Source organism: Maylandia zebra, linkage group LG3 (genome assembly GCF_041146795.1).
Source record: "Maylandia zebra isolate NMK-2024a linkage group LG3, Mzebra_GT3a, whole genome shotgun sequence".
Taxonomy (NCBI): Eukaryota; Metazoa; Chordata; class Actinopteri; order Cichliformes; family Cichlidae; genus Maylandia; species Maylandia zebra.
Window position 1 is genome coordinate 48,819,870 of NC_135169.1, and position 24,413 is coordinate 48,844,282.

At 40.3% G+C, this 24,413-nt stretch overlaps 1 protein-coding gene across 4 annotated transcripts in view; it reads left to right on the plus strand.

The window, feature by feature from the left end:
• Positions 1 to 4,645: 4,645 nt before the first annotated feature.
• The window catches only part of sorcs2 (sortilin-related VPS10 domain containing receptor 2), a 416,004-nt gene continuing 396,236 nt past the window's right edge, over positions 4,646 to 24,413 (plus strand). For all 4 annotated transcript variants that reach the window (XM_076881972.1, XM_076881973.1, XM_076881974.1 and 1 more), the window contains exon 1: positions 4,646 to 5,106. In XM_076881972.1, the coding sequence (XP_076738087.1) occupies positions 4,771 to 5,106 (336 nt within the window). In that variant the 5' untranslated portion in view covers positions 4,646 to 4,770. The remainder of the gene's footprint in view (positions 5,107 to 24,413) is intronic.

A 24,413-nucleotide genomic window follows, 5' to 3' on the forward strand; every position in this document is an offset into this window, starting at 1 on the left:
CTGCAGATCCTCCGGGGCATGTGGAGAGCACAGCACAATGCAGACGCTGTCGAACCGCTGGCTCAAATTGCCATGATGTGAGTGAAAGGACCTAGTGCATCAAGCTGAGTTATCAAGGTAAGACCATATCACGTATCTCCTAAAAAGGCCAGAGACATCCCCTGGAAGGTGTTGAGTGTCAAAGTCTTTCAAAGTTCTCCTGCAGCCCTGTGAAACTAAAGCACATTAATCTTCATAACATCCAATTATCCATGAAAATTTCATGATGAACAAAGCTACATTCAGGAGCAGCTCAGGAGCATGCTAACAAGCTGGGCTTCTGCAGTCCAAGGTTCTCCTCCCCTTGAGCTGTCTCTGTGCTCAAATGATGCAAGACCTGCCTCACTAATCCATACTCCTCATCTGTGATCACATACACACAGAGATGCCACAGACAACTATCAACGAAGGCCGTGAAATATTTACCAAACTGAGTTTGCTAAGAGGTCACAGAGATGCTGTTTGAAATTTCTATATGATTTTGCAGATGTTTAAAAGACAGAGCTCATATCAAGTATGTTTACACTGATGTGACTATCTTATTTATGATCAGACTCTTAAGGTATCACATCACATTCTTTTTGGGGTCTCCTGTATATGTAAATCTTCAAAACTATAGAAAAAGTGATTTGCTCATTGGATCTTTTATACCTTACAAAAAGAACAACAAGGTATGGTTTACAAAAATTAAGCCTTGTGATTGACTGGTGTTAGATCTTTGAAATACCTTGTTTGTTTTTCAGTATCTTTTTGGTGATGCTTATGTCTAACCAAGCTGACACTGGGTGAGAGTCAGGTTGAACCATGACAAGCTGCGAGTCGTAGCAAAACAACCAGTTTAAGAACTGTTCAGAACCACAGATTAACCCAGTGAGCCTCAGTGCAGCGTCCACATGTCCACTACAGTGCAGAGAACGTGGTGAAAAATGAAGTGATGAGGTCAAATAAAATTGAGATGACTGTTGTTGAGATTTCGAGCTTATATTAACAAAGTTGAATTGATTTGACAAAAGTTATGGGGTGTAGCATGAACTGTTTTTGGCTTCTTAACTGGAATGTGCCTAAAAATCTGTAGAGAACCACTAAAATATTTTAACATTCATGTCACTGGACTGTGAGAGTACACCAGCACATCCGAGAAATATCTAAGAAAATTCAAATTCCAGAGAGAAAGACCGTATATAAAACTTGATGCCGGTGATCCACCAGAAGAACACGAAGCCAGTTTCCCTCCTGAATTCTGCACATGCAGAAATCCTTTATGCAACCACAGTTGCCCCCGGTAAACATAATCTTGTCTGTTTCCTCCTAAATCTAAACATCCCTGAGTCTCTGGTAAGAACAATATATTGCTAGACATCTTACAAACATGAAAACACAATTACAGATAAAACATCTGAATAAGCAAGAATGCTTATACAGATTTATATCATGTATGCAAACCATACATGATACATGACACCAACTATAACTATATTTATAGTTGTAACTAAAGCCCAAAATTCATTAGCTTGTTGACCCACCAGCAGTATTAACTCAAAGTAATTATTTTTGTAAAGGGTAAACAGACTGGTTCTTATATAATGCTTTTCTACTCTTAAAAGTGCACTTTTACAACTTGCCTCATTCACACAAGCATTTTTTTTCTATGCTTGTCCAATGCGGACCACAGCAGATGGGGATCAAACCGCCAGCCTTCCAATTAGTAGGTGACCTGCTCTACCTTCTGAGCCGCAGCCAGGAAGTAGAGCTGTGTGACTCTACCAGTCTCTTACAATTTGGGATTTTTGCAAATTCTCTGATTGGGAACACTGTGGCATTAACATGCACCCAAATGCACCAGGCCAGCAACCTGCCAAAAAAACCTGCTCCTTTATAGAGATTATCACACTTGCTGATGATCAGTTAATCAAGCGCATTTCATTAACAGCACTTGGCTGCTATTCACCATCTCAATTCCTATGGAAGCAGCAACAACTTCCAGTGTGGAAGCAGCCTGTAGCTAGTTTTTCACAGGACTGCACAGAGTTCTGGGAAAACTTTCTTTCATACGACTGTAAATATAAGATTATTGCTTATTAACAAAGCAATGGAAAGGACATGAAATGTGTAATGATTATGTATAAAGTGAATATTTGTTAAATTGTGTAGGAAAGCTTATATAAAGCAAATCAATTCTGTGTGTAACAATAAAACCTAAAAATGTTAAAGGTCTGTTCTTAAAGAAAGTAAAGTGTCAGAATTGCTGTGAGGCAAAGCAGGGACCCAAGCGCAGGAATCCTTCAGTACCGTGAAAAGGTCCACAAGATCCCAATCCCAGGTGCAAGTGATTACTCTCACAAGGCTGCTTTCCACTTCAGCTTACTCAGTATTTACAATTTTCTCTCCACTCTCGCTACATGTTCCTGTACACATGCAGTACCATAAATTAATACCACAACCATATTTACACTGACAGTAGTCCTTCAACAATCCAGCACTGACTGAAGCTCAGCCACTCCCCTAAGTTGCGGCTCTTAACAAGATCAACACAGGTACATGATTGCCAGCAAGTATCCAGAACCAAAAGTTGGGAAATCTTAACTGAGTCCCGCTGCTACACAATAACCAACATACTCAGATACACATGCACACACAGAAACATACAAACTGGGATAGACGAGCAATAAGGTGGCTAATGTTGGTGGCTAATCTAAGCTTTACATCACTTGTACTTTCCCATGCTGTCAAGCTGATAGTGACATCACGGGTCTAGTCCAATCTAGACCTTTAAATCTCACTGCACATTTGTCACTCTCCCTTGCAGTTGCCTTCGTGCAATCCACCTCTTCCCCATTACCATCTCTCACTGGTCACTCAGGCTCCATTCAAACTTCCATCGTCATCTCTATCACCAGCGTCTAGACTCCAGGGAGTCTTGTTCTAATTCCAATCACCGCTGGGATTCTGTTCTGCTGTGATGGGCCATCGGAGTCTAATTGCCAAAAACTTCAAACTGAATTCTGTACATCAATAAATCACATTAAATTCCCTCTAATTATCGCTACTTATTGAACTTTTTTTTTGTTTTTGTAATATAATCATATTTATTGTTCCTGCTGTCTCTATGCTCTCCTTTTCTTTCTTGTCTTTCCACGCACCCCACAACCAGTCACAGAAGATGACTTCCCCTCCTTTAGCATCTTTCTGATTAGGCCTTTTACTGTTAAAATTGAGTTCTTGTTCCCACTTTGTAATTCTGGGCGCAAACTGGACTTTCCCTCCTTGTGGCATCTATCATATGAAAGAGACTTTGACAAATGACAGATATTTTTAAATAGCAAGGATTCATATTGGATGCTTTACAATTACAGGTGAACGCCCCTTTTGATCATGGAAAGCCTGATTTGAAGGAAGAAATCCACAGGCAAAACTGATATTCAATGGAGTTTCATTTTTATATACCTAGAGCCGCAAACCAGTAGACCCAGGGTTTTATAGGCCCACAGTTTTGTAAAGAAATTGGGACGGTAATTCTCATGGAACTATAATCACTCTCAAAATGTTCCATGTTTTCCGCATTACATCAATCCGCACTGAAATGGCAGTTACTAAGGTTACCATAGTTAAACCCTTCAGTTTTATAAGCAAACCCTGAGACTAATAAAAACATGTTAAGCTTTTTGATTTTGTACAGTGTTTTTATGGATTTATCTCTAATATGAGCAAAAATAATACCTGCTATATTAGAAAAACATGTAATCTGAAAGTAAAGGTGAACTCTTGTTTACATATAACCCCAAATACTACAAAACCACCGAGTCATAGTTTAATTCTGCCTCCAAGTGTAATTGGATACGAGAACAGATGCAGGGAGTGGAGCTATTACTTTGTGAGATCAAATGTGAACTCTGACCCTTTGGCCAGCTGGCAACCAATACACAGAGGGACGGATGTCACGCATGCTTTTTTTAAGGTCATTTTATTGTTTCTATCAGTTAAATTAAAGAAAAAGATAAGTTAAAGAAATAAATATAAATTAGAACGTATGACCAACTCATTCAACCCTCACTTTATCTGACACAAAGTTACTAAACATGTCCATGGTACTCATAAATATAACAAATAGAATAAAACAGATAAGCAATAAGCAACTAAATCTAACTCAGAAAATGTCAGTGTGTATGTAAGTTTAATACATAAATGTATTTTCAGCATATTTCCCACCCGAACAAAAAAGCTATAGACTCAACAGTGGTTAAGCATGTTACTAAGTGACCATCAGGAGTTGCTGATTATCAGTCTATGCCCTGACATCAGCAGATAAGCATACGAAGGTCGCGAAGACTAAACCACTGCACCACTACGTCAGTTGTGGATCACTGTGACACTGATCACGGTCGAATTCAGTTTGAAACCAACAAGAAACACACAATGTTGTTAAAAATAACGGCAGTGATTTTAGGCAGTGCTGCCGTCATGTTGGAACTCTTTATTTAGATGGATGGAGTGATGCGAGCTCAGTACAGCTGCAGGACAGCAGATGGCACCGCTGCATCGTCCTGTGGTTCGTACTTGGCACCGAGACTCGTCCACGTTGTTCTCACTGTCTGACTTCGCTCCAGTTCCCCTCCCTCTATCCCTCCCTCACTCTCTCTTCCTCGGTTTACAGTATACACCTATCTATCTCCCACAAGCATCAGCAGTCTCTTCATCAGTCTCCGCGTTACGGGCGCTAGTACGGCGTAAAGCATGGCACCTCTCCGTCCCGAAGAACCGGGTTCAGCTGCTGCGTACCTCTGCGTCTTTCTGTTGACCGTCTCGGCCTGGATGGCACTACCGGGACCCGTGCGCTGTGGCAGCGTGGCTTTAAACCGGCGAGGCTGGGAGGATCGCACGTTTGACTTGAACGGCGGAGAAAGAGGCTTCCTGCCGGGCCAGAAAGCAGTCGGGGCGGGGAGCACACCCCGCTTCAGAAGAGCCCTGTCCTGGGATAAACAAATGTCCCTGCTCAGCAGCTCGTTCGTGCTCAAAGGGGATGCGACCCACAACCAGGCGATGGTCCACTGGACAGGAGAGAACAGCAGCGTAAGTAGCCTCTCTCCTCATCCTGTCCCGTCTCGAGCCACTGGTTCATGCACCATCCCTATAGCCCCTTCTTTGTCACCTTCCACCATCCGTCACTCCAGCGTCAGCGCACATCACTAAAAACAAGTTATTGTTCTCGCAGTAGGCTGCTGCTGCGGCTGCTGCAGACGCACACTGCGCGCCTCTCAGGGAGAAGAGGCACGGTGTGGTTTTTATGCACCCAGGTGGTCCACCTGGAGGCGCCGTGGATGTTTAAAGGCTCCGGGCTTTGTTGAAACATCGGGACTTTTTAATGGCTTCGTGCAGGGGGTGGGGGTGGCTCAGGGTCACGAACATCTTGTTATTGTCTGTTTATTCTGCTCAGAGAAAGTCAAACATTCATAATGGAACGTATTATTACCGGATTCCTTACTATGAACCCCCTTTTTTCGTACGCAACGTAATTGAAGTAAAAAGAAGAAATGGCTCATTTTAATTTGGGGCAGAGGCCAACCGGATGGGAGGCGGTTTAATGTTCACTTAGTGCCCCGGGTCCCCTGACCCCAATTTGAATTACAACCTCCTGTGCCATTGTGTACCATGACATTAGGAAGTCCAAGGACGCACCGAGAGCACGGAGCCAGTGTGGAGACAAGGGGTGCGCGCTAAACAGACAGCTGGGTACTTAATTTAGTTACATGAAGCCATGACTGAAATATTGATGGAGCCTTTTATTCATGAATTTTGCAGTGCCTTGTTTATTTGTGGTTTGGAACCCAGTTTGGCTTAAACGAAAATGGATGTCTTGGTCTAGGCAACTTTTTTACACCTTCACAGCCACTGCCGTTTAAATAAAGCACATGTAGGACAGATTTCAGACATTTGTGGCATATATATGATATAGATCCCTCTGACAGCATTATTAAATGCTGTCAGAGGGGTCAAAATAGCAAAACCCATAGCCTACATAGACATATTTTTTAGATTATCTGTGTTGTGGGTGAAACAGCCCGAAGTATGATACAGCTATTCTAAGAACATACTGTGTTTTTTCTTAGCCTTCACTTTAATCACAGCAGCTACACTAAACAAGAGTAGTCTTTGTGATGTATATTGACAGAGGCTGGGTGGGGAGGTGGAAAATGGTGTCTGGTGGGGACATCACTTGGAATGAGAGCCTTTTTGTCAGACTATCACATTAAATGTGTCCCTAGAAGTAGCTGTAACCACTCCTGGGGGTGGAAAAATAATGTGAAGGAGGAATTTCCTGAACTTTCATAACAAATTGATTGCTAAATAACATAATGTAACAAATGTAGGATTATGGAGGCTAAGGAGAATTTAAAGGTGATGCAGGCAGCTCTGCTTGTTGGTGGGTAGAAATGCAAGTAGAATTTAAGGTCAGTGCCAGTAGCTAGAGCTCTTGAAAGCACAGTATACTGGTGTTTGCTGCGGGAGAGAGATGGAATCATGATTTGAATGCAAGTGTTCTAAATTTTTAAGTAGTTTAATCTATACTTTGTCTCCAGCTGTGTTGTTGTTGTTGTTTTTTAACTTTTCTAAAGGATTACTTGTGGAAACCAAGTCTAAGCCTTAAGCTTCCATATGGGTTTTTCCAGTTGCAGTGGTTGGCTAAATTCAGCCTGCAATGATGTTTTTCTGTTCTTTTTTTTAGCAGGTTGAAAATGGTTGGTTTTAAATGGTTTCTTTAAAAATTCTAATGGTACGTGCTTGTGAGATCTGCTTTTGATGTTTTTATTCTAATTGGAAAGGATGAACTAACACGCTAGGCTTGATTTCATTGGGAATTTTAGCACTAATTAGCTTAACTTAATGGTGGCATTAAAGCAGCTAGATGTCACTCTTTTGACAAGATTATCAAAGCCCTGATAAATAATATATATAAGATAATTAATATATCTTTTTTTTATCTTTTTTTCCTAAAATCAATAACACAACAAATCAAAGCAAAAATAAATTAATTTATTCAGACAACATTACATTTTACTGATTCTTTAGTAAATATAGTTCTTAATTTCCGTTTGAGATCAGAGTCTGGTTTGAAATAATGAATGTGCTCAAACAAACAGCCCAAAATCACTATTGAGAGCAACTCGCCACAAATCAGTAATGACTTGTGGGATTATACTACTTTGGCATTTAAGACGGGGCATTTAAGTAATAAAAAATTGACATTCTCCCAGTGGACTCAAGCCTATCTTGCAATGAACTTCCTGTCTTCATCTCTTCTTCTTCTTCTTTTCTTTTAATCGAGGCAATGTATCCTCGGGGATCTTAGCGCTCAGACTCTGCCAGCCTTTGGAACTCCAAGTTTGACTTATCTTCAATTAACTTGGTGTGGGTATGTACTCTGAAAGGTCGATGAGACTGAGTTCATCCCAGCCTAATAAACACAGAAAAATGGTGCCATTCAATTTCCCTAAGGCTGACATTTATGAACAGCAAGCAGATTGATGGAAGGGAAAAAGGAATTTCTGCCTCTCTTCATGTTTCATGATGTCATTTTTGCATCTTTGATGTTCCAAATGTAATTCCTTGATGAAAGGGTCAGGAGTGCAGAAGACTTCAGATGTCGCATCGGTCTTGATGATGGCTTGTCAGAGATGTAATAGAGACCACCTAGCAGTTAAAAAAAGGATAACATGCACGCCTTCCTTTAGTTATTCAGGCTAATTATTGCATGTAATGTGTATATGCTGTTCTGGGCCCCGTCAACTTCTGGCCAGACTACAAAGTGTTTTTTAGACTTATTCAGGTACCTTTATAGTAAAAGTGCTGTCATTAAAAATAGTTTGCTCTGTGTACTCTCTTCTGTCCCCGTGGCAACTGTCACTTTTCTTGGGCAATCCTTGATTGGTCAATTGATGGCTTAAAGCATAAAAGAGCCTTCCCTCAGGCTACCTCCAGAGGTGTCTTTGAAGAACAGAGAACACAGTTATATTTGTGTGAGAGAGGCTGCTTTAGAACAACAGAGCAGTGAGAAGAGGTGGAATTTAGATCCAGACAGAATCAGTGAAGCAGTAAAAATTATTTTCAGTCCAAGTTCTACCTAATTGGTATTTAATAATCCAAAACAGAACATGTTAAAGGTCACAGCTCCTTGAAAATATTCATGAACCACAAAAGACTGAGAAGATAAAATAATACCAAAATAAAGAAATAAATTAACCAGTACTACTTAGCTGATTATCCAGTGTATTATATGTCTGCATCTCTCATTAAGTAAATACAGTGTACAAGTGTAGTTTTTTACCTGTTTACTGACACATACACGTATTCCAATTATAGTTATATAACGGACTTGGATATAATGTGTAAAATGCGAGCTTTCATTTGAGGATATGGTAAACGGCCTGTACTTGTATAGCGCTTTACTTAGTCCCTAAGGACTCCAAAGCGCTTCACACTACATTCAGTCATTCACCCATTCACACACTGGTGATTGCAAGCTACATTGTAGCCACAGCCACCCTGGGGCGCACTGACAGGGGTGAGGCTGCCGGACACTGGCGCCACCGGGCCCTCTGACCACCACCAGTAGGTAACGGGTGAAGTATCTTGCCCAAGGACACAACACCTGAGACTGTCCGATCCCGAGCTCGAACTGGCAACCTTCCGATTACAAGACAAACTGCCAACTCTTGAGCCACGATCGCCCACATTCAAATTGGAGGAAGGGTTTAGGAGTTCCTCTTTTTTTTTAGTTCAGCCTACTAAATTAAAGCTTAAAGTCTTCACTTCATCTGCATCTGAGTTGTTTCATTTAAAATTCATAGTGCTAATGTACAGAACCAAGATTAAAAAAAAGTTCAAAAAGTTCACTGTCCAACTATTTATGGACCCAACTGTATGAAAGAGAAAACAAAGCAGCAGGCTTGTTATATCGCACTCTTTCAGGTTGATTGAATTCTTTTATCTGCACTAACATTGAGTTATTTCTCAATGTTAAAATTCACTATTTAAACCTGCTCCTGCTGCTAAAGTAACCATTGTGATGAAATTCTTAATTGCTTTTCATGGAAATCAAGTTGTTATTAATGATAAGAAAATTCTCCCCTTTCAAGTATACAAGAGAACTCACCAAATTATTTGCAATGGCACCACATACATTTATTTACCCAGTGACTGATTGTGTTTTTCCCAAATACTGCTCATATTCAGAGAAATGTTCAAAGAAAAGTATATTCACATATCTCACTATTATATTACTATTATATTGGATATGGAGTGATTGCTATATGACACTACTAATGATGTATAGTCCATTAAATTGCTTTAGTTCTTCCATAAACTGAAAATGAGACAGCATTTAACTCATGATGTTGATCAAGTTGAAAAATGTACTAAATTAATATTATGTTTTAACCAATAAGACTTCAGACTAACAATAAAGATCACAGATACATCAGGAAAGTGTTTGCCTGAGTCACAGGTTAAGGTATCTGAATTTTATACAACTGAAGTTCTTCTAGAAGCCAGAGGATCTGCTCCCTGCGGATTATTAAAAGAATGCAGGTTTAGGGAAGCTCTGAACTGGAGTCACTTTGGATGGAGTGGTTATACCAGACTTCTGAATGATGGAAACCTCCGTTATTGAAAGCACTCTCCTTGTGATTCTCTCCCTCGGATCTCTCTCCTTGACTTGTCGACTAGCCTGGGGGAATTCTGTGTTTATTTCTCTCCCTTTATTTCTAGGTCCTCTCTGTGGTGATGTGAAGCATTAATGTCTACATGTGTGTCCCTGATGTGCGGATCTGTACTGGCTGGGAAACAGCCCTCAATATTTAGTGGAGTTTCTCTATACATTTTTTGTGGATTGATTGTTTTGTGGCAATAACATTGGCATGTCAGTCACACTGCTTTTAAATTTGCAAGCCTATGTGTGCTGTTGTTGATTTTTTTTAAATTTATACAAATCACAACAACAGTCGCCTCAAGGCATTTTATATTGTAAGGTAGACCCTACAATAATACATAAAGAAAAAAACTCCAACAATCATGTGACCCCCTATGAGACAGCACTTTGGCAACAGTGGGAAGGAAAAATTCCCTTTTACCAGGAAGAAACCTCCAGCAGAACCAGGCTCAGGAGAGAAGACCACTTTGAAGACCACTGTGGTCTGAAAACTCCTGCTCACTCTGTCTTTAAACCTAACCCTAATCCTAAGGCCACATTTTGGAGTAAAGCAGAATTTATATATTTTTTGTTGTATGCTGAATGTTGGGCAGCATGGTCATGCAGTGATTAGCACTGTTGATTTGTAGCAATAAACTTGTAGGTTCAATTCCGCCATTTGTCCTGGGTGGACTATGTGGGCTTTGCCTGCACTCCCCTGTATACATTGGTACCCCAGCTTCCTCCCACAGCTTGCAGTTAGTAGGGTTAGGTAAACTGGTGATTCGAAGTTGCTCTTAAGTTTAAATGGTTGTCGGTTTCTCTATGCAAATCTGTGACTGACTGGAAAGCTGTCCACAATGTACGTATGGAACAATTTGGACAGTGTTGGGGAGTAATGGAATACATGTACCAGCTTTATGTATTTAAGATACAAAATATGAGTAACTGTATTCCATTTAATTCCACTATTTAAAAAGTTGGTATTCAGAATACAGTTACTTTGTTGAAATAAATTGATTACACGGCGGTCTTTTCCTGTTTCGTATGTTAGGCTATGCTCTTTCTATTTTTGGTAATTCCACGCCGAGGCTCTAACGCATAATGACATGAAAAAATATTTTTTACAAATGATTTAATATGAAGGCAATAGGCAGTTTTCGGCTACAAGCATGACACGGAACCCAACTTATTAGCCAGAGATCCCTTTACTACGGTTCGGAGCCGCGGATCTGTTTTATATACGCGCAGAATAGTTTGCTATACGAGATCGCTGCAAAAAGTGCAGCCTTACCTAATGTCCACCCTCCTCCTGTTACTCGTTTTATATTAAGATTTAAAAATCTAGTTGGTATTGGTATGGCGAGTAACCTTCAGTAATAGTAATAAAGCACAGAGCAGGTTACTTTTAAAATGCATTCCACTACAGATGCCCCAACTACATGAATGTAGTTGGGGCATCTGTAGTGGAATGCATTTTAAAAGTAACCGTCCCAACACTGAATTTGGATGCAAACCACATTACTAACTAGGGGTGCAACCAAATAATTTCTTAAATAGAATATCGGTCAGATATTGACTCAAAGTGACTGAGTGGAAATCTGTCACAATCTATTTAATTACATTTTACATTCCTCTGCCCAAAGCTGATGTACCACTTTCAGTAGCATGACTAAAAGCTATTTTCAGCTGCTTCCTTGTCACAAGGGTCCCACAGCAGTTGGCGCTGCATGTTTGAATTGGCACAGTTCTACACCAGATGCCCTTCCCAAAGCAAACCCAAAGGGGGATTTGTACCTCTGGCTGGAATTGAACCGGCAACCGTAGCGAATATGTAGTAGCACAACCAAAAGTCCTAATGTCAACCTAAAGATGGCTCTAGATCAGGAGTCAAAGTTAAGTCTAAGTGATGCACAGCTCCCCAAAGTGAGAAGCTCATAGCAGTGAATAGCTGTTTCTACTTACCTCTGTTATGCTCCTTGTCATTGCACATAGAATAACTACCTAAGTATACTCATCCTTCTTTTCACCATTTTCAGTCTATTCCTCAATTGATAGTATTAATGTCAATGTTATCGTCCACATTAACTGTTGTCTTTGCGTTGCATATTACAGAATTGTAGGTAATACCACCTTTAATACACCATCCCCATTGGATACCTTGCTTACACCATCTTCAGATTGCATGCATCATTTCAGTCAGTTGGGTCTGGGGATTATCTGTCTGCTGCATACGTCTTATCTAAACATCATATTGGTTGAATTTAAATAGAGTATTTAGAGGGAGCCGGTTTCATAATAAGGTTGCTTTCCTTTATTTGCATGCAAAATCATGGCTCATGCAGGTGTGTACACATGGACACACACACGTCCAAGCTGTAACAATACGTGGCCATATTCTTAACATGCATGTGCACACACACATTTGGGTCTCTTGGGTCCTGACTTAATGTGAAAGGCATTTGTTCACGCTTCACATACTGAACAGACAGGTTATTTGGCCCCTGGTCGTTCTGCGGTGGAAAATTGTTTGCACATGTGAGGAGAGCCTTTCTCGTCATTTATCTTGTCTGTCCTCATTGGTCCTGCTTAAAAAGATACTCCAAACCCCAGACTGTAAATCATCAGAGCTGTTTGCTCACTTCTCCTCTATCTCTGTTTAAAATGAATCGCACACTGTCTCCAAATTATAAAGTGCACTATCACCACAACACGCTTGCCAACCAGCAAGGCCTTCAGGACACATCTAAGCATGTCACAGTGTCACTCCACAGTATTGAATGGCTCCGGGCTTCATTGTCATGCTTGCTGTGCATAATGCTACTGTAAGGGTTTGGACGATATATCTCTGTCATCTTATGTCATCCCAGGACTGCTTTAAAATATTAAATGTTCCAAAAGCTATATTTTGAATTACAAAAAGTCTAAGCCACTTTTGCAGAATAATAATGTTAGTTCAATATTTTCTCAGTGGATTATGACCAGAATTTCTTTGGGATATCCAGCTATATTCCAGCATGCAAAACACGGGAATTGTCTGTGACTACACTATTATTGTTTCATACTAATTCCATCTACAACATGACAGTTGACATTTTGATGATTTATGTTCTTTATCATGAAAATAGATTGCTATTGTGACCAAATCCATTAATCACAGTGAAGGAGTAAGATTATAATTTTTCAGAATTCCCTTCAGAAGTTGACTGAGGTGCTTCATTACTCTTGGTGCCAGTGGAGATCTTTATATTGGTGAAATAAAGATCTTTATACTAAGTGAAAATACATGATAAGGCAAACATTCTAAGTAAACTTGCCTTTTTGTTACTTTCTGAATATTATAACCATTTAAGTGGTTGAAGTCAAAAACATACCAGCATAAATATGTAACTTAAACCAGTGTCAGGTTTAGCTACTCACGACCACATCACTTAAATCTAATCTGGCTATCTAACACTGCAGAGATGGTAATAGTCCTGAGTTTGAAGCACGATGTGCATATATCTATTGGCACAATTAACACAGACTACAAGTGCAAGTTAATTATCTGAAAAATAAAAGCACAGCAGACCATCAAGCTCATTGTTCAATAAGATATTTATCCGAAGCCTTCATCAGTGTTGGCACATGGCTGCTCTTTGCCACTTGGCGGTAGGTAGTGTTTGCCAGTTCAATGCTATGGTTAACTTGCTAACAAGACCTTGGAAAAGTACATGAGGCAGCATGCTACTGTAGTGTTACTGTCTAATTAAGTGTTCAGTGACACCAGGCAGATGCTGGTTGCCCAGGAGCTAAATAAAAGCATCGAATCACCTTTGAGTTGGAGGCTATTCTGAGGCTGCTGGCGTCAGTGCTCACAGACTGCTTGCTCTGTATGTGAGGTGCATTGTTATACAATTACTCTCTTTTCCTGTATGCTCTTTAACTTGTTTTCTGGCTGGAAACCTTCAAAGACTTTAAAGTTATTAAAGATGTGTGTTTACTTGTATATTTGTACATGCAATGGATCAGAGGGATACTGGTTACCAGAGCGGCTGCCAAAACAGCTAGTTGGCAAACTGCAGGACACAAGAAAGCCCCTCGTCTGCTTGAACATTCAAATTTTCAGCCCTTTGTTACGGTGCAAAAATATTCTCAGCATGTGCTCATTGTTTTTCCAGATTTGTCCCTGTAAACAGAGGACTTTCTTTTCTGCTTCGTTCCCCTGTTGTTTTGTGCTCCTCTCAACATCTTCTGCAGCTCAGCTGTCATGGTCGAACGTTCCTGTTCGTGTTGCCCTGGTAACCCACATTGGAATCCTGTCAGGGTCTTCCAGTGGTTTGGTTCCTGATATGAATTTAGAATGGCCCCTCACCATGCACGTCTCTGAGGTCCTGCATATTTTATGTAGAGCTCTGGCATAAATATATGCCAGTCATATTGAGATTGTCAGGTGAAACCCTTGTACCTCCAAACGTGAACTTTTCAGTAACAAAGGAATGTGACCTTTGGCTTTGTGGCAACCATCGTATTGGATTCTGACAATATTTGTTAGTCTTTGTCTCAGCCAAGTCAGATATCTGGACGACCAGCATGAAATTTCCCATTTTTGGATTTATGGTTCTCTTTGCGTGATTTCATTATAAGTTTAGTGGTCTGCTGACCTCTCTCACAATTAGGACAAACACCATATTAGATCAAGATTCATTACCAAAGACTTTATGGGACTAAACCTTTGTATTCACAGTGTCCAGAGGATAAATGCTTTCATGATAAATTAGATTTATCATGAAAGCATTTCGAGTAGATTAGAGCACAAGCACGTTCCCCACTGGATGCTTCATTGAGCACTTTGCACACTTTTACTGTCACTTGGTTACTGGTTACTTAGGCAAAAATATAAGTGTTACACGCAGTGTTATAACCGGTGTCTTGTGATCTAAAGCAGATAAAGTTCACAAATATGAATTTTATTTGTGTCCCAAGGACAGCCACTTACATATACTGTATTATATTATATTATATTATATTATATTCATTGGCCTCTTCATGAGTGTTATCCTTTTGGGTGTAAATTAAAAAAAAAAACTGTCAACAGATTATTGAAAATGAAGTCTTAAAAAGACCAGTTAACTTTTCACACAGTTTTATGGAAATTACAATGCATAGATATATAACGCTTGCTGTATTTCTGTAGGTTTGTTGTATGTTGTGTGCGTGAGGGGTGGTGGGAAATGTCTGCCTGCCTCCAGCCACTGGAGGACTAGTGGGAAAGCTCTCCCTATAGCGCCCCTCTGAGAATTGTGAAATGCAGTCCAGCAGGGTTTCTCCAGTATTTCGCGTTCACAGTAACACACTTAGAGATTGGATCTTCTCTCCTTTGTGCTAAGCCTTTGCCTTTCTATCAGCCCCCCTCAGAATCTGAATCCCACCTCTCCCTGTGGACCGGGTTTATTTTCATTTTCTTTTGTAAGCCATTTGTACAACAACAGCATGAAGCTTTTCACACAAGCCAGGCATCAAGAAGAATTGTCCTTGTTTTGGGTGGCAATTGCTGAAGGCAAGTACAAAAATACATAGTAAATGCTCAAAGTTTAAAACTTCACCATTATGTTTGATTTTTATTTATTAATTTTTTTAAGTTCAAATTTTTTTTTTGCACCTTACCTCGGAGTCCACTAGAAATCTTAAAAAAAAAAGAAAAGAAAACATGAATTCCCCAGTCTGAGACTTGGATGCCATGTCATTTGCTAGTGTTGATGGGGGTTTGTCCACTGTGGTTCATGTGGACAAACCACATGAAACACAGTGGACAACCACAGTGGACAAACCCCCATCAAACACAGGCGATGCAGCCATCTACAAGAAGAATTTAGGGTGTGTCATACTTCCATATGCTGACAAATGAAGTGGAAGCAGAGAAACACTCAACTTGGGCTTCAGTGACGCCTTAGTTGTGCCACAAGCTGATTGCCTCCACATCTATGGAACACCAGGGCTGATGTAATGAATTAATTAAATACGTCTCTGAAAACATCTGAGCACTTTTGTTCAGATGTTTTCACTTTTGCAAAGAGGCTCTATCTTGACAAACCAACCAGATATCTGAAGATTAAACCACTACATTCTCGGCTAAAAAATATTAAAAGTGTATTTGTTGACACACAAATAGGGCTTTTTAAAGTACAGTTCTGTCAGTTTCCACATGCCGGTTGTTGGTGTGCAGAAACACCTTCTAAAAACAATGGCCACCAGGCCAAAGCAATGGTTTTGACTCGATCAGCGTTAGCCCCGCCCCCTGAGTTTGATGGGTGAGGTTGACAGATAAAATTATTTCATGGTGAGACCTGAAGGAGTCAAGTGTGCCAAAATGAATTAATTAAATACAACATTAAATAATTTAAATGTGTCAATAATTAATTAAAATGTGAAATAAATAATTAATTAATTAAATGTGTCAAAAATATTTATTTAATTGTTTATTTCCCATTTTTATTAATTATTTCCAATTTTATTTAATTATTGCCACATAATTAATTATTTAATGGTGTATTTAATTAATTCATTATGTCAGTCCTGGCATTCCATACCCGTCATGCTGCACTGATGTCAATATAAAGTTTATGTGTATTGCACATTTCATTCCATGTAAACTTAATGTGCTTATCAAAAGAAATAAAAACAATTATTTTTAAATGAATTGGGGTTTTTAACGAATGATCTTAGGCTTTCTGATTTTCATGAGCCATAATCATCAAAATTACAAATTAAATTAAAATTTGAATTATAAATGTAATTAAATTTACACAAAAACACTCTAAAATATTTGAATTTATGTGTAATGAATATAGAATATATGAAAATGTACTTAATTCAAATAAATTATAACTTCTTGACAATATTTAGTTTTTTTTAAATACACTAGTCTTGCCTGGGTAATGTGGATTCATCTACTTATATTTAATTGTTTAGGAGCACCTCGCATCATGAAAGTTTTCTCCTTCATTTTTAAAGGCTCTATGAGGCCCAGTCATGCACTCCTTCTGGCTAATATTCACTCAGACTTTCCTTGAAGCGAATCAAGTTAATTAGCAGTTAATTCGATTTTTCACACCCTTTCTTTTTACTTAAAACAGCATTAATTAAATGCTCTGGTAATTCCTTGTGGATGAACGACATACTTTTCAAACTGGGAATTCTGAGGATTCTCTGAAATGCTCTTTTTATCATTGTGAGAATCTGTGTAAATGGATTTCAGAAAATTGCAAGGGAGCTTCTTCAGGTTTACATCCAAGGAACCCAATTTTGCGTTTTTAGAGAAATTATTTTATAGTTGATGTAGTTTCATAGTTTTGCTGCTTTCCTGATTGGGTGAAAATTTACCTTAATGCTAATGTCCAGGTTTGAACTCAGTGCAATTCAAAGCAACCTTGCCTCCCATGTTCAGGAGTGATGTTCTCTCTAGCTGTGCTCGCACACTGACACACACCTACACACAAGTCGATTTGAAGCAGTGAAAACAGGAATTATCCATGTGTTGATGGACATGAAACTTGCCAGTAATAATTCTCTTTCCCTGAAAAAAAAAAAAGTGGGCTGAATGTTTGTGACTCATGTTGATAGCAATTAGCACACCGGTGTATCATGGGAGGTGTGGTGTTGGTGGCGAGCATGTGTGGGAGGAAAGGAAATGAAAGAAGGGAAAAAAGGAGAACAGGCAACCAGTAACTGTGCACTGAGGCTTCTTTTATCTAAACTCTGCATACTCCTCGGTTGGTTTTTAACAAATGTGCTGTCAAAAACAGTGGTTGTTTTACATGAAAAAGACAAGGCCATGCGCTGTGATCTGACGCTGGCAACAATATAACGGGCTCCCAGGCTGCTACTTGCAGCTTGCGCTCTCCCTGTGGCTCTCGTCCTCTCTGTGTGGTTTACTTTTGGTTGATTGAAAGGAGATGTGTGACAGTGAGTCAAAGCAAAGATGCAAAGCAGCGACAAATTCACTTAATGTTTGGAGTGCAGCTTGTCACTACAGTGGCATCAGGTGATTCCAGTCTGCATTGTAAAAGAAGAAGTTGGCAAGATTCTAAAAATAGTCTTAAATACAAACCAGGGGTGATTATGTGGCTTTTAAAATGGAGGTGAGATGTTTTAGTGTGAGGTATCCATCTATGGATGCACCAATAAGCACAAGTATTTCTTCTTTTTCCTTCTTTCTAACACAGTTCTGCAGTTCTGGTTAGGAAGCAGAAGATAGCACATATATTCCAAATAAAGCAAACAAAAAAGGAACTGTTAAAAGGCCTGAAATGCAGAAAAAAAGCTAAACTATTACAAGAAATCCTACGAAGAAACACCAAAATGCAACCTTGATATCATGGTGTCTGCAAAAAGTTCCAAAATCCTAAAACTAAAAAAGAGCAGAGGTGCAGCGCTGTATCCACCTTCAGGCACTTATTACTGCATGATAATCCTCTTCTCTATCAGCATAAAAGCTGACAATAACGCCACAGGCTACATGTGAGTCATATGGAATAAATTATTATAAGTGCAGAATATGTACACGAGTGATATTTTATCTTGTCACTCCCTGGCAAAATTAGTTGGCAGGGAGTTTTATTGATCACTCAGATTTCTTTGCATTTTAGACCCCATTCCTACACGTCTGCCACATTTGTACAGAAAATGCATTTGCAGGTTGAGCAGCAGAGTTGAGTATGTGAGTTGTGCCAATGACAAACTTGCCAAATCTTCTCTGCCAATGCCAAACAGATTTATTGCCAAGAAGCATTGTTACAACAAAGAAATAATTGACCAAACACAAATTTACTCTTTTTCTATGCTAACAGGTGATGAAACTATTACGTAATTGCTTGATTCAGCTGTCTTGGCTAATTTTAGACAAATTTTTAAGAGTAGTTATTAAACCATCACCTGATCCTTTCTGATGACTGGTTTATATGAAGAGTTTCAGTCAGGATTTAGAGTAAATCGTAGCACAGAAACAATCTTGTTATGGCCTCTGACATTTTTTTTTTTGCTTGTCCTGTTACATCTCAGCACAGCATTCAATTCAATATTTTACTACAGAGATTACAACAGACCATTGGTAAAGGAACTGCGCTGCATAAATTCCAATTTGTGCAGGCAAATGGGGAGTCTTGCTCATTCTCTACAGTTAGTCATGGAGCTTCAAAGGCTTACATGCTGGGACCAATACTTTTTACATTATACATCCTTAACTTTGGCAGTATTATTAGAAAACCATGCATTTTCATCATTATGCAGATGATACCAAGCTTTATTTTTCCATGAAGTTACATAATATAAATCAACTACTTAAATTACAAGGATGTCTTAAAGACAAAGGCCTGGATGACCTCTAATTCTCGCATGATGATGATGCATTGATGTTTTCTTGTTGACTCATTTTTTTTCCCACTAACTGCAAAAAAGACCGAGGTGGTGGCAGACCGGGGTGGTGGTCCCCATCTTTAAGAAAGGGGACCGGAGCGTGTGTTCCAACTACAGGGGAATCACATTCCTCAGCCTCCCTGGGAAAGTCTATGTCAGGGTGCTGGAGAGGAGAGTCTGTCCGTTAGTCGAACCTCGGATACAGGAGGAACAATGCGGTTTTCGTGCTGGTCGTGGAACACTGGACCAGCTCTTTATCCTCTTGAGGATACTCGAGGGCACATGGGAGTTTGCCCCAACCAGTCTACATGTGTTTTGTGGACTTGGAGAAGGCATTCGACCGTGTCCCACGGCGGTCCTGTCGGGGTGCTCCGGGAGTATGGGGTGTCTGGCCCATTGCTACAGGCCATTCAGTCCTTATACGACCGTTACAAGACCTTGGTCCGACAATAAGTCGGACTTGTTCCCGGTGGGTGATGGGCTCCGCCAGGGCTGCCCTTTGTCACCGATTTTGTTCATAATTTTTATGGACAGAATTTATAGGTGTAGCCAAGTGGCGGAAGGCTTTCACTTCGGTGGTCTCAGGATCTCATCTCTGCTTTTTGCAGATGATGTGGTCATGTTGGCTTCATCAGGTGATGGCCTCCAGCTCGCTTTGGAACGGTTCGCAGCTGAGTGTGAAGCGGTGGGAATGAGAATCAGCACCTCCAAATCTGAGGCCATGGTCCTCAGCCTGAAAAGGGTGGAGTGCCCACTCCGGGTCAGGAACGAGACCCTGCCCCAAGTGGAGGAGTTTAAGTACCTCGGGGTCTTGTTCACGAATAATGGGAGAAGGGAGCGGGAGATCGACAGACGGATTGGTGCAGTGGCTGCAGTGATGCGGACGCCGTACCGGTGTGTTGTGGTAAAGAGAGAGCTGAGTGTAAAAGCGAAGCGCTCAATTTACCGGTCGATCTACGCCGCTGTGGGTAGTGACCAAAAGAACGAGATCGCGAATACAAGCGGCAGAAATGGGCTTCCTCCAAAGGGTGGCTGGCCTTTCCCTTAGAGATAGGGTGAATAGCTCTGCCATTTGGGAGGGGCTCAGAGTAGAGCCGCTGCTCCTCAACATCTGTGGTGCACACATTGCTTGATTTATTTAATGAATAAATAAATATCATTGTGTACAAAACTTTAACAATACTTTATGACCTTTTGGCAAATTTATGTCATAGCAATTTTGCCAATTTTCATTGGTATTTGCCTTCATGCAGCCTTTGCAAACATGCTTGTGTGTAGTCCTCCAAAATCCCCACAGCTTGTAGCCTGATGTAGATGATACTGTGCATAAGTTGAATGCTGACTGGTTGAAAAATGAGCTGCAACCAGAAAGGAGGTGATTGTAGAGTTCAGCATGAGTGGGAAAAGCGCGGAAATATTTAAAGATATTAAAAGAACGGCTGCTAACTTTTCAGCTCTTAATTTGGTATAAGTCTGATCTTTTTCTGGCTGGGAACGACCAACAACAGCATAACCAAGAAGAGTTCACAGGGTTTGTGACACTGCCCCCTGGTGACAGTAAACAGCTGCAGCATGTAGATGACTTTTCTACATACATGCCCCCCCACCCCACCTCAACCCACCCCCAAACAAAAAAAAACAACAACAACAACAATAAAACAAATCAAAAGCAGTAACAACACACACACACATACACACACAATTATTTACTGGCCCATGCTACTCCACAATATAGAGAGACAGTTTTCTTCCTCGTGGCTTACCTTATTGTTCTTACCTTCTCAAGTGCTCTCGTTGGGGACAAACTTCAGAGAAGTAATTCTACTGAAGCACCCTCTCTGTGACAGCCCTGCTCTGGGAAAAAGAGACATTTGAACGCTCTCTCTGTGCTTGAGAAGGTCTGTTTATTATTACAATTGGAACTTGTTTTCTTCTGACCAAGAAAGAAAAAGCGAGGTGAGTGAATGAAGGAATGTTGAAGCCTCTTTGGAATTATGTGTGTAAACACAGGCGGTGCATCACTCAGGTAATGAGATTCTCCTCTCTGCTTAAATTTGAAAGCCCCCCAGCACCCAAGGAGAACAAACAATCCCCCTTTCCAACCTTCTCTTTCAGAAAAATGCAAAATGCCACATTTGCCTCTTCTCCTGCCCCTTTCCTTCCTCGTCTACTTCTCCCCACTTGTGAATCTGGACAGGCTGTTTGTATGCAAATATATTGTTTGGATGACCCCCTGCCCACACACACACACAAACGCACACACGCTGGCGTGCTGAGGTGAACAACACTCCAGCAGGGCAGCAGTGGCTGGCAAAAGAAATCTTGCTTTCCCCCGGCCCCCACTTTAGAAAAAGAAATTATTGTGTGTATTCAGCAACAGGCCCAACTAGTTATCTCCTCTCTTGCTGTGGTTAATCCCCTCTTTCATTGTCATCTTTTTCTTTCCATTTGCCTCTGAAAAACAGCTTAGGGCCAAATGCAGCTCAAACCACCAGGCGATATCTGGCGTGTGGTGCCTTTTTCTTTCTCTGGGAGAGATCTGTGAAGCTGCTTTTGTAGAGAAGTCCGTGTTGATTTGTGGGATCATTGTGTAGGTCATTGCCAGATGCGTGTATGCTTCTGGACTGTGTGGTTTTTACAGAATTACTCATCAAAGTCAAAAAAGGGTTTCTAATGATACACCTAGCCTGTAGAAATCGGGTGCCAGCTTGTAAATGCCAATGTGAAGTCACTTTCCTCAACAGTTTCCATTATTACAGTCTCAAAACTTTGACAACTACTTGAAAATGTAGTTTTGGCCATTTGCAAGTTCATAGGACACATGGGCATCTGGGTAGTAATGTAGACCAAGGAAAAAAAATCTTTATCTTGAAAAACCTAATATAAGGTGAATTTTCTACAGCTGCTGGTACAGCACAGTTTTTTGCCTTTTACTGGGACCAGGTTGCATCTGTTATAAAAGGTCAACCTGCCACCATTTAGTCTGGAGCACTACAGTGACTATAGTAAAAGGAAGATTATTTCCATCTGCAGTAATTTATATTTGGCAGCAGGGCTCTGTTCAGGGACCTCCCTGTCTTCCATAAGTGGGAGAGAGCACAACTTCCCGCCCTTCCATGTGCACACGTGGAAAGCCAGAGGCAGGGACAGCAGCAGCATGAATCAACATAGAACAGAGCAGGCATTAGCAGCAAAACATATAACACTGTTTGAGTCAGATACAGCGTCACGGGGGGAGCACGGGTGAAAGCAGCCTGCAAAGCGGCTTGCAGTGTGGAGCAGCTGTGGGATAAGATTTGAAGGGTATTAGCTGAGCCATCAGATGATATAAGCTGGCACTGAGATCAATTGATCTGATGGGATGGCAGCTGAGCTTGACTTGACAGCCTACCTGAACCAATGCTGTGCATTTCAATTTTGAATGTCAACCGTTGTGCAACATTCAGTCAAGGTGCTTTGTTGCATCAGATTTGGTGCTGCCCAGAAGTTTCAGAAGTGGTTCAATAAATTCAAATGAATCTGGGCTGTTTCTTGTGGACAATCAGTATGGATGTAATTTGAAGGGGATAGGTCATTTTATAAAGCCTGTAAATGATGAATGAATGAATCCAGTCTTTATGTGATGAAGTATGAACCCTGCATCCGGGTCCAAACTGCTCCGCGTTTATTAAGGCTGTTGTGTTTTTAACATGTTTTAATGCTTTGTATCGTGTTCTGTTTAATTTGAACAAGCCCCTAAAAAAGGCAGTGATCACCGTCGGCCTCTCTCAGTTTTTATCACCACTGTTGATTTTAAAGCTCAGTTTTTAAAACCCTACGACGTAACTACAGCCCAGCCCATGCAGCAGTATATTAATGACTAACCTCGTATTGTGGATGGATTATCTCAGTTGTTCTCCTGACTGAAGTTTGGACCGTTTACTACAACTGCCATGCAATTGCATTTGTCCCTAACCATCAGACAATCACGTTTACTTTTATCGAGTGGAAAATGTTAGTGTTCATCAGCTTCACTGTTTATAATATGCTAACCATAGCTGTGTAGCTAGCCACCACATAGCACATCATTATATACCATCTAGCCCAAGTTCAGTAACCCTACAAAAGTCACTGCTGTTTAATTTTCTGTCTTCATTTATGTCGAAAGTAATAGCAGACCTGTATGTTTTAATTTTTTCAGAAATCCCTATTCGAACTTTATAAATTCCGTTTTCATGGATGCCTGGATGTTAAACTTCATTGTTACACCTGGTAGAGCAGACACACTGATCATTTTATTAAAGATGAAAGAATTTAGAAAGTTTTTAACTCTCAGTGATGCTGCAGTGTTCCTTTGACTTTGGGACCTGAAGTAGAGTTTGGACGGCTAATGAGGTCAAGCTTAAAGACCAGATATTAAATTAAAAACCTTTAGTTGGGATTAGTTTTTTCATTTTGACTAATATTGAATATTGAAAAAAAAAAATTAAAACTGACTTCCATGTTAAAAGTAGCCATTGTTCTTCCAGTGTCACCAGCTTTTTATTAAGTTGAAACATTCTTGAATGATCTGAACTAAATCAAGTTTATCTCTTCTCATATATCCAGATGTATTTTGACCAAATCAGGTACATTTACCTCAGCTAGATTTTCATTTATCAAATGAAAGGAGAACTGGTGTATCGTGATGTAAAAAATGATTAGAGCAAGCTGCACTAAGTAAAGCATCATTTTGGAACTAGCTTTTTGAGGCTTCTGCAAGTTGCTCACATCACTCCAGTGGTTTCTAATGAAAGTCATTAATTGAAACTAAGCCTAGATTCTTTTGAAGTAAATCTTTCTCTAAGGAAAGTCTGCAAAGCTGCTTTCTGAATGACGTCATTTGCAGATATGTGGTCACTGTTGGACCTGGCCTTGTTTCTCTACCCACACAGCACTGTGAAGAATAGCTTAGTCTGAGTAACATCAGAACAGGAAGTTCTTTACGATGAAAAACTGTGTCCTTGATGAAACACGACACTGGATTGCTTTTCAACTTTTATGCATGCATGCATGTGGGTTGCTGTCTCTGTATCTGTTCCATTCCAGTGGCCCATGGAAGGTGGACATTCTTTTCTGCACTGCTACAGTCTTGTTAAACCCATTTTCCCCCGTTAAACCTCATCTTTCTCACAGCCTCTTTTCTCAATCCACTCCTCCTCCTCCAATTCTCCTGCCAGTGAAAGGCGGTCAGTCACTGGCTATTCACTGGCAAAAGAACACAGTGTCTGATTGGTGTAAATGAAAAGTACTGGGGCTATTTTAATTGATTCTGTTTGCA